This window comes from Heterocephalus glaber, unplaced genomic scaffold (genome assembly GCF_053883595.1).
Source record: "Heterocephalus glaber isolate CG9 unplaced genomic scaffold, H.glaber_assembly_v1.0 deba00000546, whole genome shotgun sequence".
Taxonomy (NCBI): Eukaryota; Metazoa; Chordata; class Mammalia; order Rodentia; family Bathyergidae; genus Heterocephalus; species Heterocephalus glaber.
Window position 1 is genome coordinate 2,634,181 of NW_028258147.1, and position 14,393 is coordinate 2,648,573.

A 14,393-nucleotide genomic window follows, 5' to 3' on the forward strand; every position below is an offset into this window, starting at 1 on the left:
CATCTACAGAGAATTCAAAACACTCACAGGAAGCTTTCTGTCTCCCCTTTAGTTACTGGATTCCTAGATTCCTGCCTTAGCTATGTCAGTGACCCCAGTTTCTCTAGCCTCTAATGTGCTTGGGACATTAAGTCCCAAAAAGCCCACTTTTTCTTTAATGTCCATCCATCTGATCATATCCATTCTCTAAAACTTTTCACAACTCTTATCTCTTCCCACTTCAACAGAAAGCTGGTCTCCAAGCCTCAGATTTGCACTATAGAGTTTAATGCCCTCTGTTAACCTTATTTCTCACTCACCATTCATTACTTCACTCAGTTAAGACTATTCCCCCTGTCTCATGAAAACACAATGGTCAGTTTTACCTTCTATGTCTTTTTCTCTGCCTTTTCTTACATATCCTACAATGCCATAAGGCCCACTCCTTGCCAAAGGACTCTCCTGAATCTTTCAGTTATCAGTGCCTCCCCCTCCTTAACTCTTATAGTGCCAATATTCTGAACCATCACATTCAATTATAAATTGTCTTCTACTGTTCATGAATGCATAGGTGTGAGGAATTCTAATTTCCTAATTACTGGAACTGATAAATTCCCGAGAAGTGGGTTTGGACTTAAATTCATTCTGTATCTCTACATTAGCTCCTTTGATAGCACAAAGCAAGTGTTAAATAAATATTAATTTAGTTTTATCAGAATTTCAACAGTGGATATTATTCATCTGTGTCATGCCACTCTTGTTTATGGGGGAATTCATCAGATTTTTACCAGCCCATCTTACTGTCTATGCCAAGATTAAATGTATACAAGTTCTAAGTAAGACAGGATCCTTGAAAAGCATGAAGAAAAACAGCTGCTTTCCTTGACCAGTTAATCTTAAAGGGTCATTTAACTTTCATGTTGAGATAGTCTTGTTTCTCTCAATTTTCTCACTAGAACATCTCTAAGCCAGAGCTGCAAAATCCAGAAAGGGTAAAAATTACTTAGGATAAGAACCTCAAAAATTCTCTAAGTGTAGCAGTTCTCTGTCTATACTCATCTGGCTCCAACCAATAATCTTTCCAGATCAGCAATTCTGCTGCTCCCAAGAATGATAACTATCATTTGCTTGAGTTGTCGAGTCAGTCTTTTCTCTCTTCCTAGGATCTTTTGATGGGAAGCTCTTCCTCTTCTCGAACATTAGAGGAAAGTAAATAAATCTGAAGATGCTTTTGTTAGCAAGTAAAGTCAAATATATTTCAGGCAAAGGCAGCTCTCTAAAGATCTGAGTGACAGAGTGTTAATGCAGTTTGGTCCCTGTCAGCAGATCTGTCATAAGTCATTACCTTCTCCTCTGCTTATCCAAGGAGTGGGTTGAGGCAAGATCAAAAGAGACAGCAGCCAATCAACATCTCAAAATATTATCTCAAATAAGCCCCATTTCTTAGGACAGTCTACATGATGTGTAAGCTGGCCATCAGTGGACCCTGCTCCACTCACGACAGAAAGTAAATTCAGAGTCCTACTTTAAAACCCAGGGCTCAAACAGCCTCCTGTTCAAAGTTTCTTAGCACCAAGCAAAGCTGGTAAACAAGTGTCACTAGCTGTAATTACTTTTCCATTTAGCAGTCCCTTATGACTAAAGCCTTCCAGCTTGTTCTTGAAAACTGCCCCCATAACCCAGATATGGTAGATGAATTCTTGAAAAGTACTGTCTAAATAAAAATGTGTTCCAAATACATTGTGTGAGATAAAGAATTGTGGAAGAATACATTGGGAGTAATGATTTACCTAAAAAAAATTAAAATTTGAGATGATTAAGGATTCTGATAAAATACACAGAAATGGCTATGAAGATTTCCAATAGACAAAAGAAAAAAACAATGTTTATCTCTAGCCTTGTGGTATTACTCCAACAGCCTAGCTAGTTAATCTCAGTAGAAGTTACTTTAAATAGTTAACTTTTTTTTCTCTCCTAGCTCTGCAGAAAGCTACTTATAGAAGTCTTGTTAACCAGGACATTCTCTAAGAAAACTAGACAGACAGATGAGATCCTATATTTTTCAGAGATAAGGATATAAGTTAAGAATATTTATAAAATTAAAGCTGATAATGTTATATGTCTGATTTGCCTGTACATAAAAATCATTTCTCACTTAGCAGCCTTCTTCATCAAGTTGTAAGTTCCTTTGTAATATCATAGAAAGGCCCTTCTTGTAGATTATTCACAAGCATGAGATGGTCAATTTCCTGTTCCATGAAACTGTTTAAAGGAACTGTCTGGATGAGTACTTATATAAATTGAGTGCTTAACAAAGCAACTATTCTCTCACTTCATGTAGCTCTCTGTATGTTCAGATTTTCTAAGTGAGATATTAAAATCCTGTGAGTAGCACTATGGTAAGTGCTTAGGGAGTGGCTGGGAATTCATATCTGGGATATCTGAGAAGAAACAAAAATGACCAGGTTCAGTTTTGTTATAAAATAAATATAGGAAAATGTTAAGTGTAGAATCTGTGTGGGGAGTATGTTGGCATATAATGGACATTTTTCCAGCTTTTATGTATATCAAAATATTTTCATGGCAAACTATTAGAAGAAAATAGTTTCAAAGTTGTCAGGTTCTTATGCTGGTTGTTTAATCATGTATAAAAGAAGTTGTTGGTAAACTTTTTCATTTAAATAGAAAAAAATTATGGTCACATTGTTCTTCTCCCCTAGTCTTATGAGGTAGTTCAATGTCATTTTTATTTTACAAATGAGGGAAAAAGGGAGCTCAGGGAAGCTAAGTGCCTGGACTTGTCGTGGAGTTTCTAAGGATACCAGATACATACTTCATATGCTTTTCCTGCTTGATGAAATTGAGTAATAATTTCTTCCAGAAATGGCTATGAAGAATCGTAACAAAATCCTACAACAATTTAAATATATTAAATATATTAAACTAGTAATAGAATTAATATTACAAAAACAATACAACTAAATACAATGACTTAAAAACACAGATGAATGTTATAAGATCCCGAAAGTCTCCATTAGTAATGAAAGAGACAAGTTGCTCAGTCTTCAAAGTGAATAATGAGTGCTGAAAGCTATACTGACAATCTAAACAATCAAAGACAAAAACAAAGCTGTCTTCTAGTACTACGTCTTCCTGCATGAAGTCTGAAGTTGCTACAAGTGGCTGGTTATCTGAAGCCTATACTGGTCACCAAGAGACCAAGCTATGCTGCTAGTGAATGACTCAAATAATAATAGTTAAATTCAAAGAAAATAAAAGCTACGAATGGTAAGTTAGTGTTATTTAAGTATGGACAAATACGGAAGTATGAGATTAAACCTTGAAACATCTTAGCTTTTAAACCTATTTCAGCACACTAAGACCATTAGCATGATCTCTCAGAGCTTCCAGGGGAAAAAAATCAATTGATCAGCTCTCTTTTCAACTTAATGATTTTCATGATGACTTCCAGCAGACCTTAAATGGGACTAATCTATTTACACTAATAAAAGCTGAATCTATTCTGTACTAGAGAGTGGAACAGCAACAACTGGCCTTGATGCAAATGCCACTCAAATGCAACATTCTTCATATTAACATAATTTGATATAATGAAAACAATATGCTCTTGCTGCTAGCCACACTCTCCTGGGAAAACATAAGAGGCTTTTGGCAGTGCTTTGGATTAGTTGGGAAGATAATAGGTTTGGGCATCAGTGTAATTTTTTCTGGCAAATTATTATACTGTAAGTAGCTGTGTCCACCAACCTTTAATAAGGCTTAACTTGAACTCCAGCAATCATTCAGCCTACCAAGAACTTTCATTTTGAACCTTGTTGGCATCTAGAATTAAGACCATCCTAAGCCAAATGCTTTAATAGCAATACATCTCACTGCTTCCTGCCAGGTCTTCAAGGAAAGCACTGCAAATTAAATATATTGCATTCTGCGTAACTTCCTTCTAGTTACTGACCGCAGACTGCTGGTCCATTAAAAAGAAAGGCTAAAAAAGTGAAAAGTCCAGGGATTCTGTTTGTCCCTGGCAAAACTACTTCATCATCTAAAATAACAAGTATATGATTTGCATGCCTACTTCTTAAGAGAGCATAAATATTGGTTAATTACCAGAAAAAAATAATAGGAATGGAAAACAGTGGTATTCCAGGGGAGTATTGCCAGTGCTACAATAACTGAATGTCACTTTTTATATATAGATATAGTGCATTATACCTAATACTGTTTCCCTTAAATCCTACATGAAAATTCAGAATGTAACCTAACTTGGAAATAGGGTCTTTGCAGATATAATTATGGTTAAGACTGGGATGAAAGCAAACAGGATTAAGATGCTGAAATCCAATGAAAGTTCCCTTATAATAGTCAGAAAAGGAAAAATGGATACACAGAGGGAGAAGACCATGTTAAGACACAGGCAGAGTCTGAAGTTACACGAGAGCCACCAGAAGTTGGAAGAGCCTCCCTTAGAGGCTTTGGAGGGACTGTGGTTTCTGGCATCCAGAACTGTGACAGAATAAATTTCTGTGTTTTTCAGCCAACAAGTTTGTGGTGACTTATTATGGCATCCTTAGGAAACTAATCTATAGCTTTAATGATCATAAACACTGTGTGCCACTGCTGCTAACAAATGATCAGTAGCAAACCCCAGAAAAAGGAAACGGAGAAAGGAAGTGAGATAATATCATCTCTTACTGTTGTGCCCCCATAGTAAGGGGGCAAAGAGCATTCACTAGGTGGGTGTTACAGTACAAAGAGAAAGAAGTAGGTAAGCAGCAAGCTAATGGTGAAGATGCAGGATGAAAATTTAGACACATATGGCATGGATTGAGGAGCCATCAGAAAAGGTAAAAGGTCAGAAAGCTATAAAAGTTGGAGTTAATGAGCTGGCAGCTCATGAATCAAAGCAGTCACTGCTGAGATTCATGCCCATGTCACACAGGGTTGGTGGGAGAGGGTATGTTTTACAATCATTATTCCATTTAAACCAGTAGCTATTCTTATAAGACAGATTTTAATATTCCCATTTCATAGAGAAAGAAATAGATATAGAGAAGGTTAGCAATTTAGTCATGGACACAAAGATATCAAATGAGCTGGCTGAAATTTAAGTCCATTTGTGTCTGATTCTGGGGCTTATGTACAAAGCTTCGTTCAAAGTATTAAGCAGAGAACTCTGTTATAACTGGATTTAATTAAAGAATGTCTCAACTATAGCTTTTTATGCTCTCCCTCTTAGGGCATTAACTGAGTCTATGGAGTATAAAGTTTAAGGCCACTGACAGTAATTTTGGCTGCATGTTGGGATCATCTGGGCATCTTATGAAATCGATGCCCAGGCAGGCCCCATTCCTACCCAACTGATGGCATATGGGCAGTGGTGTTTTTAGGAAGCCCCTTGAAAATTCTAGTTGCTGAGAACACTGCTCTAAGTCCGCAAGTGTGAGTGGGAAGTGGAGCTGGCTGAGGAGGTGGTGACAGTGTGGTGTTTGCAGGCAGACTGTTAGCTATTTCACTTCTCAGAAGTGACTCTGACAAATACTAGGGCAGTGAAGAAAATGAAACTATGCTGTAAATGTTTAAATGTTTCAAGATTGCTTAAATTTTTTACTTGCACAGCTTATACTTGTTCCTCCAGTGATGTGGGAAGTTGAGCCTGAGCATTAGGAAAGCTGCCTCTGTCTCACGTTGCCCTGCATGAGCCAAGAAATGTGGGCTTCTCCTGCCTTGGAAAAGGCTTTGCAAAATTCAGCAATGTGCTAGACTAGGAAGTAGCTTCTGTTGCCACATCAAATATTGTTTTTACAGGGTCTGGTCCCGCATGAAACATAGTGGGATACTTTCTTTCTTTTAAGTGCCTACAACAGTAAAGCCTACACCACAAAGCTAAAGCTCACAGTATTGGACCTTAGTTCTTAACCCCAGGCTGGGAATGGTGATATTGTGTTAAGGGCATGCTTCTCAAACCCCAGAGTGTATCAAATCACCTGGAGGTTTGGTTAGATCAAAGATTCCCAAAGAGGGGTGTCTAAGCAATCTGCATTTCTCAAAGGCTCTAGTCCAGGTGAGGCTGATGCTACAAGCGCTTGGGCCAGGTTTTGTGCTGCACTGATCTAAAACAATGCTTCTCAAACACCACTGGGTAGACAAACCAGCTGGTGACACTATCCAAAAGCACACTTTGCTTCAGATGTCTGAAGCTCCTGTCTACAGGTCACTTCTTAAGTAGTTAGGGTACAGGATATGCCTTTGAGAGTAGAAGAGCTAGCTTTACTTGGGTCATTGTTCACAGACAGTTGTCCATCAGTGGTTTTCTAGGTAAAGGATAAAAACATTAAGTATTAGTCCTTTCTCACTCTCTCTTTTAACATGAGACACAAAAAAGGAAATATATCTCCAAATCAATGATAAATTAGGAAACTAAAGTGAATAAATTCAATCTCTTTCCTTGTGTCTAAGAAATGAACAATTTGTAGATTCTGGAAGGCGTATTAGATCTACCTTAAATAACTATTTCCCAAATATCATGTCCAGAATGGAACCAGAAACCCCACGATTCAGGAATAAAGAAGACTTTCTTTTAAGAGATTTCCTTAGTTTACTTTGAATCAGCATGGTTTGCTTTGCAATGGGTGGAAGCCATTTTGCAGAAAAATCAATGGCAACAGAGGATTCTCAGATGGTAAGACCAAGAAGTAAATTCAATCTTATCTTCATTCTGGGAGCATCAAAGGCATAAGAACTATGACATTTTAATTTAAGCACTGCCAGAATCATTACTACTAGCTACTATTATGACTGCTATTGTTACTATCAAACTCAAGATTATGAATTTTATATCATGGAGGAAAACATACACACACATTCTTGTACTAAGAAAGCCACTATTCATTCCTTAACTTGTTTCCATTCATTCACTGATTAAATATTGAGTGCATCCTCACTATTTAGGTCAAGAAACAGGTAAAGCTGGAGGTTTACTTAACCTCTGAATAATTGATTTAAAGGACAAGAGGCACAGTTACATGGTAAAGAAGTTGGGAGGGATCTGTCAGACACATCAAGAGACTGCCTAGAGGTGACAATTAGCTGGGAAATGTATGGCCTGGCATGGCCCAGACTGTAGTCAACTAGTTAAGAGTTTTAATGTGTCTTTGCTACTCAAGCTGAAAATGGCCATGTTTAATAAGACAGATTCTCTAGTTTACACATTTATTCAGTAGTGCACTGTTGCTTTTCTTTTTCTTTTTCATGCATCTATTGACACGTGCATGGCATTCACACTCATTCAACAAATTATTTATTGGGCATCTTCCTGCTGCCTGACACTATACTATGCTTTTGGAAATTGCTTTCTTCCAATGGGAAAAGACAGAAAAAAACAAGTTAGCAAAATTAATTACTACAGTCACAAATGTCAAGAAGGGGAAAAAAACTGAAATGTTACAGCTAGGACTATAGCTCAGTGGTACAGTGCTTGCTTAGCATGAGTAAGACCCTGATTCAATCACTAATAACATAAAAAACTAAAAATAAATTTTAAAAAGCCCAAAGTGTTAAAATAGTGATTAACAAAGGACAGATCTCTTTGGGATTCTGACACTAAGAATATTCTGTTCAGATGATTCATCTGAAGAAACATTAAGGAAGTACAGAACTTACAGAAGTACAGTCACGGTTGAAAGAAGTAACAAGGGATGTTAGGGCATCCAGAGACTAGTAATAGCAGAAAGCAGAAATCAAGGGGCAAAGAGAAGAAATGGTGTTGCCACAACCCAGTAAGAGCTGGAGCTACGGAGGGAATGTCCATCTGGCAGGACCTCTGATCATAGAGGGATGCACCAATGGCTAGGATCACGATCAAATTAGGAAGGGAAATGGAGAAGACATTACTCAACTTTGTCTTCTCACTTTCCAATCTCTTGCTCGTGCTTCCTATTTTTTAGAACCTGATCAGAAGCCACCTGGAAAGAGAGCCTTGGTGATAGAGTCCATAATGTTTAGCTTCAGTATTAAAAATGCATGGGGAGGGCCGGGGATTTAGCTCAGTGGTTCCGGTGCCTGCCTCGCAAGCGCAAGGTCCCAAGTTTGATCCCTGGTACCAAATAAAAAAAAAAAAAATGCATGGGGAGGAGTGGTCCTTCAGTAGAAAAGCCAGGAAAAACCTCCTAGTAGAGGTGACACTGCAACTAAAATTCATAGAGAATGTCTCAGCCCTGCAAAGAACCACTGGAAGAGCAACTCAGCAGAAGGAGGAGTGAACATATGTCTTTGCCATTCCTCCTTGTCTGTAGCCAAGGCTCAGTAGACAAGCCTTGTAGATCCCTTGGGAGGAACAGATCTAACAGTGACCCAAACAATCCAAGAAAGCATCTTCCTAGGTGTGATGTTTCTATTCAATTTTCTCAATACAAAAGAAGAGTTTGCTCATAAAAAGAATGCTCATAATTAGGATACTTCTCTAAGAAAGGCCCAGCACCACCGTTCAGTCTAAAGTATACATAAGGTAAAATTAAAGAAGATACATATGCAGGCAGGTAACTGAAACATATTATAATCTCCATTTTTGCAGCTTCTTTTTGTAGAGATCAAGCTTTCTGTGCTCTATATTGTCCAACTTAAGTAAAAATGTGTTTTTATATCAATGTTCCTTTAAATGAAGAGAAGCTATAATGATTAAATTACAATGTAATGATAGTTATGTATGCATAATTTGAACTCAACACTAATTTTCTTTTAGTTTCATATTTATCTTTAAGTTAATATATGTACAAAATATATCTCAACCCCACTAATAAAAATATCTACTAACAGATTAGTTTATTTCTATCACCTAGAAAATATTTCCTTATGTAGTCAAAGTAAGACTTTCAATATTAATAAGATCATTATTTGAATTAAATGATCTAACTTTGAAAAGCCAGGTTCAAATTCACTGTGAGCTAGTCAAGTTATTTACTGTAAGCCTACCACCCTCAATGATAAAGGGTTTCCTACTGGTAATTGATGCTAGGAAGAGTAACTAATTTCCTTCCTGTTAATCCCTAATATTCTGGGATGCATTTACCAATGGAAAAAAACCAATGCCTTTCAAGGACAAATTCCACGCAAATAATGAAGAGCTGTCTGCATGCTAATGAGACTCAGCATCTCCCACATTCAAAGTTAACCACTGTTTTCTTAAAGAGCTTAAGGAACTTCCATTATCCAACTATATTAGACCGAAATTTCCCTAGTGCATGTTTAATTTATTTCCTCTTGTTCTGTCTCTGATGAATATGGAAACAGATGGTAATTCTTCTTTTTTTTTTTTTTTAATTTACGACTCTTGGCAAGTCAATAAAAACAGCTGACAAAAATAGTTCTAGTGTATTATCACCTGCAGGAGAGGGCGCTGCACTCCCAGTACCTTCATGGTGTCTGCGTTAGCTAGGATCTTCAGGGGGTCAGACGTTTTAGTGACTCCTTCAATCTCCTTGTTGATCTCAGCCAAGACCTGATTGAGGAAGATGTTTTTGATGTACACGGTGAGAAACTCTCGAAGAGGACACTGCTTGGCTGGGCCAAGTCCCAGGGCATGTTCAATCTCCTGAATAAACCTGGAAGACAAACAGAGCAAAAAGTTTATTAAGCACATCAGAAAATAGTTACATAACTATGACAGCACAGCTCTGGGGATCTGTGGTCTTTGTTTCTTCTAAGCCGAGAACAGACCATTACTCCATTACTCATCTATATACAGGACTTTAGATTTTTTTTAAATAAGTTATTTCACTTATTAAACAGAAAAACATGACTTCTAAACTGCCAAGAAAGGAGAAACAAAAATACTCGTATTAATTCAAGAAGAAAGTAAGACTATATATGAGGCAAAGGAAAAGTATATGATAAAAAATTGTGGTGCAAATTAAAGAGTATACCCATAAGTAGTACATATTGGCCATTGAAACCTTCATAGTATACATATACATGTTGAGAGCAAGAGAGCAAGAGAGAAAGAAAAAGGAAGATACTCTTAAATTCATGGTACATGTGTTTTCACATTAAGAAAGGGAATGAGATGGGAGGTGAAAGACAAAGGAAAATGTCAACTTCATTTGTAGTGTTTTATTTCTTTTATTAAAACAAAGTATACATAACAGAATGTTAATAACCGTCAAATCTCAGAGACAACTATGTAAATTTTTATATCACTCTTTGTACTTTTCTATAGAGGCAGCTCCTTCTTTCTCTGTACAAGTTGAACTTATTACAGTTTAATGACATAAATCAGTCTCCATCCCTTTTCACAACATGGTTTAAATTCCATAGTATCATAATTGAGTTAGCACAGTTTATTAAATTCAAGTAAATGCATAAAGTACCAATGATAGTAATAAATCTTCAGAATCCTCTATGTGGATAACTTACGTGCATCAAGATCAGTGACCAATCATATGACTTTTTCCAAGTCTATTGGTAACTGTTCACTATACATCAGTTATTTAGTTCATGTACATGCAATAATGTACACAACTGTGTTATTTCCTTGTCTCCCAGTGATAAGCCCACATAACATTTTTATTAAGACCTACAGAGAGAGAATTAGCCAACAAAGATAAAAGTGCAGCAAGAAAAGTGATGACACTATGTGAAGTCTGGTCTGAATACAGAGTTATGGAAGAAATGGTGATTGTGGGAATCTTGACACATTTGCCATTTGAGAGACATATATAGCTACAGAAAAGGCAAACTTCTCAACACAAATAAGGACAGTAACTGTGACAAAAAGAGGGAGAAAGATGAAGAGGGTTGGGATGCCAGAGGAAATAATGGCAGCAAAAGAGTTCATATTTAAGGAAATACTGGAGATAGTTTACAATAATGAAAAAACAAGGCATAAAATGCTGGCAGCTGATCCAAATGTAGAAGAAATAGGGCAGTTGGCATAGAAAAGATGCTTATGGTGTATCTTAAAGTATATAAGGTGACGGCAGCAAGCATTCTTCAAACTACTCTTTGTAAGACATTTAAAAGGAAGTAAAACATTTTAATTATGCTTCTAATGTTATAGTATATTAAATACATATTAATTTTCTTATTTTTCACTGCCATATACATTTACTAATGGCAGTAAGAGCTTTTAATGTTGTTGGGTGTGATGGTACATGCCTCCACAGTACTCAGGAGGTTGAGACAGGATCATGATGAGTTTGAGGCCTGCCTGAGCTACATAGTGAAACCTTCTCTGAAAAAAACAAACAAATAAAAACAACCCACCACCACCAACAAAAAGTTTTTAATGTTTTAACAAAAATTATGAAGCGTCATGAAACAACTGTGATTGTTAATTAAGACTGCTTTGCATGGTTTTAGATTGCATGTTGATTTTTACATTTCCACAGTGCTATATAAAGGAAGTGCTGCTTTTAAGTTTTCTCAAAAAATAGGATGAGGAAAATAAAGTAAAATAAAATAAAATAAAGACAAAAGATGAATAGCTGAGATGATATATTCTCAATTTGTACCATAGATGATTCCTAAAAACCAGTAGAAAAGTGATCAAAGAACATGAAAAGATAATTTACAGTAAAAGAAATACAGCAGTCATTAAACATTAGAAAACAAATTCTGGAATTCATTCATAAGAAAAATGCAACGCATACAATTACACCCACACAAGTGGCCAATTCCAAAAGTTTGAAAACATACTCTGATGGCATAAATATAGGGAAAGAAGTATTCTCATATATTGTTGATAGAAGAAAAATAGTACAACCCTTTTGAAGGGCAAGTTAGTAGTACCACTCAAAATTACAAATGTATTTTCTTTTGACCCCAGAATACCACTTTCAGGAAATTCTTCTAATAACTATTATCTGAATATGGATGAGATGATCTATATACAGAGTAGAAAGATGATTTTAGCATCATTTTTATGGCACAAGACTGGGTGCAGATCAGTATGTATTTACTAAAATTTACAACAAAACCTCTGTATAAGAATTATATATCTTATCTTGTTTACTTTAGCATAAAGAAAACCAAGGAACATTTGCAAAAAAACAGTAAGCACCTGTAGGAGGCATGAATAGGGCTGAAGACTGAAGGAGGAGTAGTGGAAATGAGACTTTCCAGTTACAACTTTTCATAATTATTTGATTGTTAACAACTGTCAATGTACTAGCTACTCAGTTAAAATGAAATGAAATTAGAAAATTTAAAAATTACCTCATACATATCAAAGACTATAGTTCATAAACTGCTTTCTAATTAATTTAAAGTTTGATGTATAATTCCTTACATTTAAGCTGCCTAACGTAAGTGTCATTTACTTAATAAATCAACATTTTGCAGAAAATATTCTATCACCATTTAAATATTGCATTAATCTCTGGTGTCTGACTGCGTGCATGTGGCAGAAGGGACAGGGAGTACAATAGTGGTGTATTTATAGAATTATCATAATGAAAAGAGTAACCTAAGAAAATCAAGAAAGAAAAAAGAAAATTAAAAGGCAAGAGAAACAATAATAAGGCTTCTTAATTGATATTTTCTATATGGAAAAAGAAGTAAAAGCTTGACCCAAATCAAAGACTCATGAATCTTTAAAGAAAAGGTGAGTGGAAGGAGGCAGACAAAAAAAATGGAGAAATAAAAGCAGATAGTGAACCCTGGCCATAATTTTATTTTATTATTATTATTTTTTGTTACCAGGGATCGAACTTAGGACCTCGCACTTGCAAGGCAGGCGACGGCACCACTGAGCTAAATCCCCGGCCCTGGCCATAATTTTTAAATCTCCAAATCTTACATCCTACCATGCTGAACCCTTCTGATCTCATCTAGCCTCTCCAGAAATCCACCAACCAGGTGCACCCTGTTTCCCTTAGTCTGCCTCCAACAAAAAACTACTGTTACTAATTTGCTAATAAGTCAATCCATCAAAACCTTACTATTTTTTAATATTTTGAAAATCAATCATCAGAATACTTATCTATTTTCTTCAAAGGGATTCAGAAAAAAAGTTTTCTGAGCAGAAGTCTTTCTTACATGTTAAAAATCTTTAGCATTTACTAGAATAAAATCTTTACTAGTCAACCTGTTCCTAAATACAGTGACAGAAGTCTCTAAATCCATATTTTCCTTTTTTCTAGTTCTGTATTTGACTTTAGTCTCTCTGAAATATGAAAGGGCTTCAAGCAGCAGTGGCAGTGGGGCCCCCATCACTTTCATCACTGAGTGCTTTCTTTCAAATACAAGTCATTTATTCCCTCAAGCATACACATCAGTCTCCAATGACACATCCAGGTTGATACTGTCATCTGTAACTTGAGGGGACCTATTCAACATATTTCCAAATCTGCTTTCAGAGCTGTGAGGGACCTCACTGTGCAGAAAGCATGACATATGTGGGTAAGAATGAAAGAAAAATGAGGGCTGTCTTAACACTCCTTTTTTAGTAAAAAAAAAAAAAAAGTATAGCTGCTATTACTAGAGCTGGGGCAGAGGAATGGTAGCAAGGTGATGTTGGTCAAAAGATACAACATTTCAGTTAGAAGGAATAAATCCAAGCGATTTACTGTACAATGTGGTGACTCTACTTAATGTTTTGTATACTTGAAAATTACCCAAAGTGTAGATTTTTAGTTTTCTCATAAAAAAATACATAAATAACTATACACACTGATTAGCTCTATTTAACCATTCCATATATGATAAATATATATAAAATGATTTGTTGAATGGCAGACAGGAGGGTAAAGAAGACAATCTTCAAAAAGCTCGATTTTTCCAACAAAGTGCCTAATTACCTTTATGGAAGGAAGAAAGAATTGAATTTTTGACAATAAAAAGATCTCATTAGGAAAGAAAATACTGCAAAGTTAATCTAGAATGCAGATGGAACTCTGTCAAAGAGGCATTATCTAATCTGGAGAAATGTTTTCACACTGGGGGATTTCCTACCTCTCTAAACCACAAGCAGGCAAACACAAAGTACAGGTACATCTGTGCATGTAGAAAAAGAGACATCTACACAATGTTGTATCTAGGGCATCTAATTACAGGATTCTGAAGAACATTAATCAAATAAGTCTCTCTAAAACAGGATAAACTAAAAAGCAAATAATGAGAACATTCAACCAATTCTCAACACACTTGAATATTTAAAATATAGATCTTATTTTCTAAATTCTAATATTGCTCTTTGTAACCATAGGTTTTCTTTTCAGATTATCAACTAGCAGCCCTCTAAAAGGATATACATATTGAATAACTAAACGTTTTAATTCACTCTTACTTGCAGCAAGTTATGTGTTCTTTGGAACACACAAATGAGCATGCACTACTGACATTTCAGCAAGTAGTTTAAGAATTTTTAGCTTGATATGATTTCTATCCAGAGAAATTATAAATTA

General features: G+C 35.9%; 1 protein-coding gene across 8 annotated transcripts in view; it reads right to left on the reverse strand.

Annotated features, from left to right (window-relative positions):
• The window catches only part of Exoc4 (exocyst complex component 4), an 816,538-nt gene that overhangs the window by 246,529 nt on the left and 555,616 nt on the right, over positions 1-14,393 (reverse strand). For 6 of the 8 annotated variants that reach the window (XM_004856313.4, XM_087204412.1, XM_087204417.1 and 3 more), the window contains one exon: positions 9,374-9,593. In XM_004856313.4, the coding sequence (XP_004856370.2) occupies positions 9,374-9,593 (220 nt within the window). The remainder of the gene's footprint in view (positions 1-9,373; positions 9,594-14,393) is intronic. The other 2 variants (XM_021237603.2, XM_087204413.1) reach the window with 1 other exon arrangement.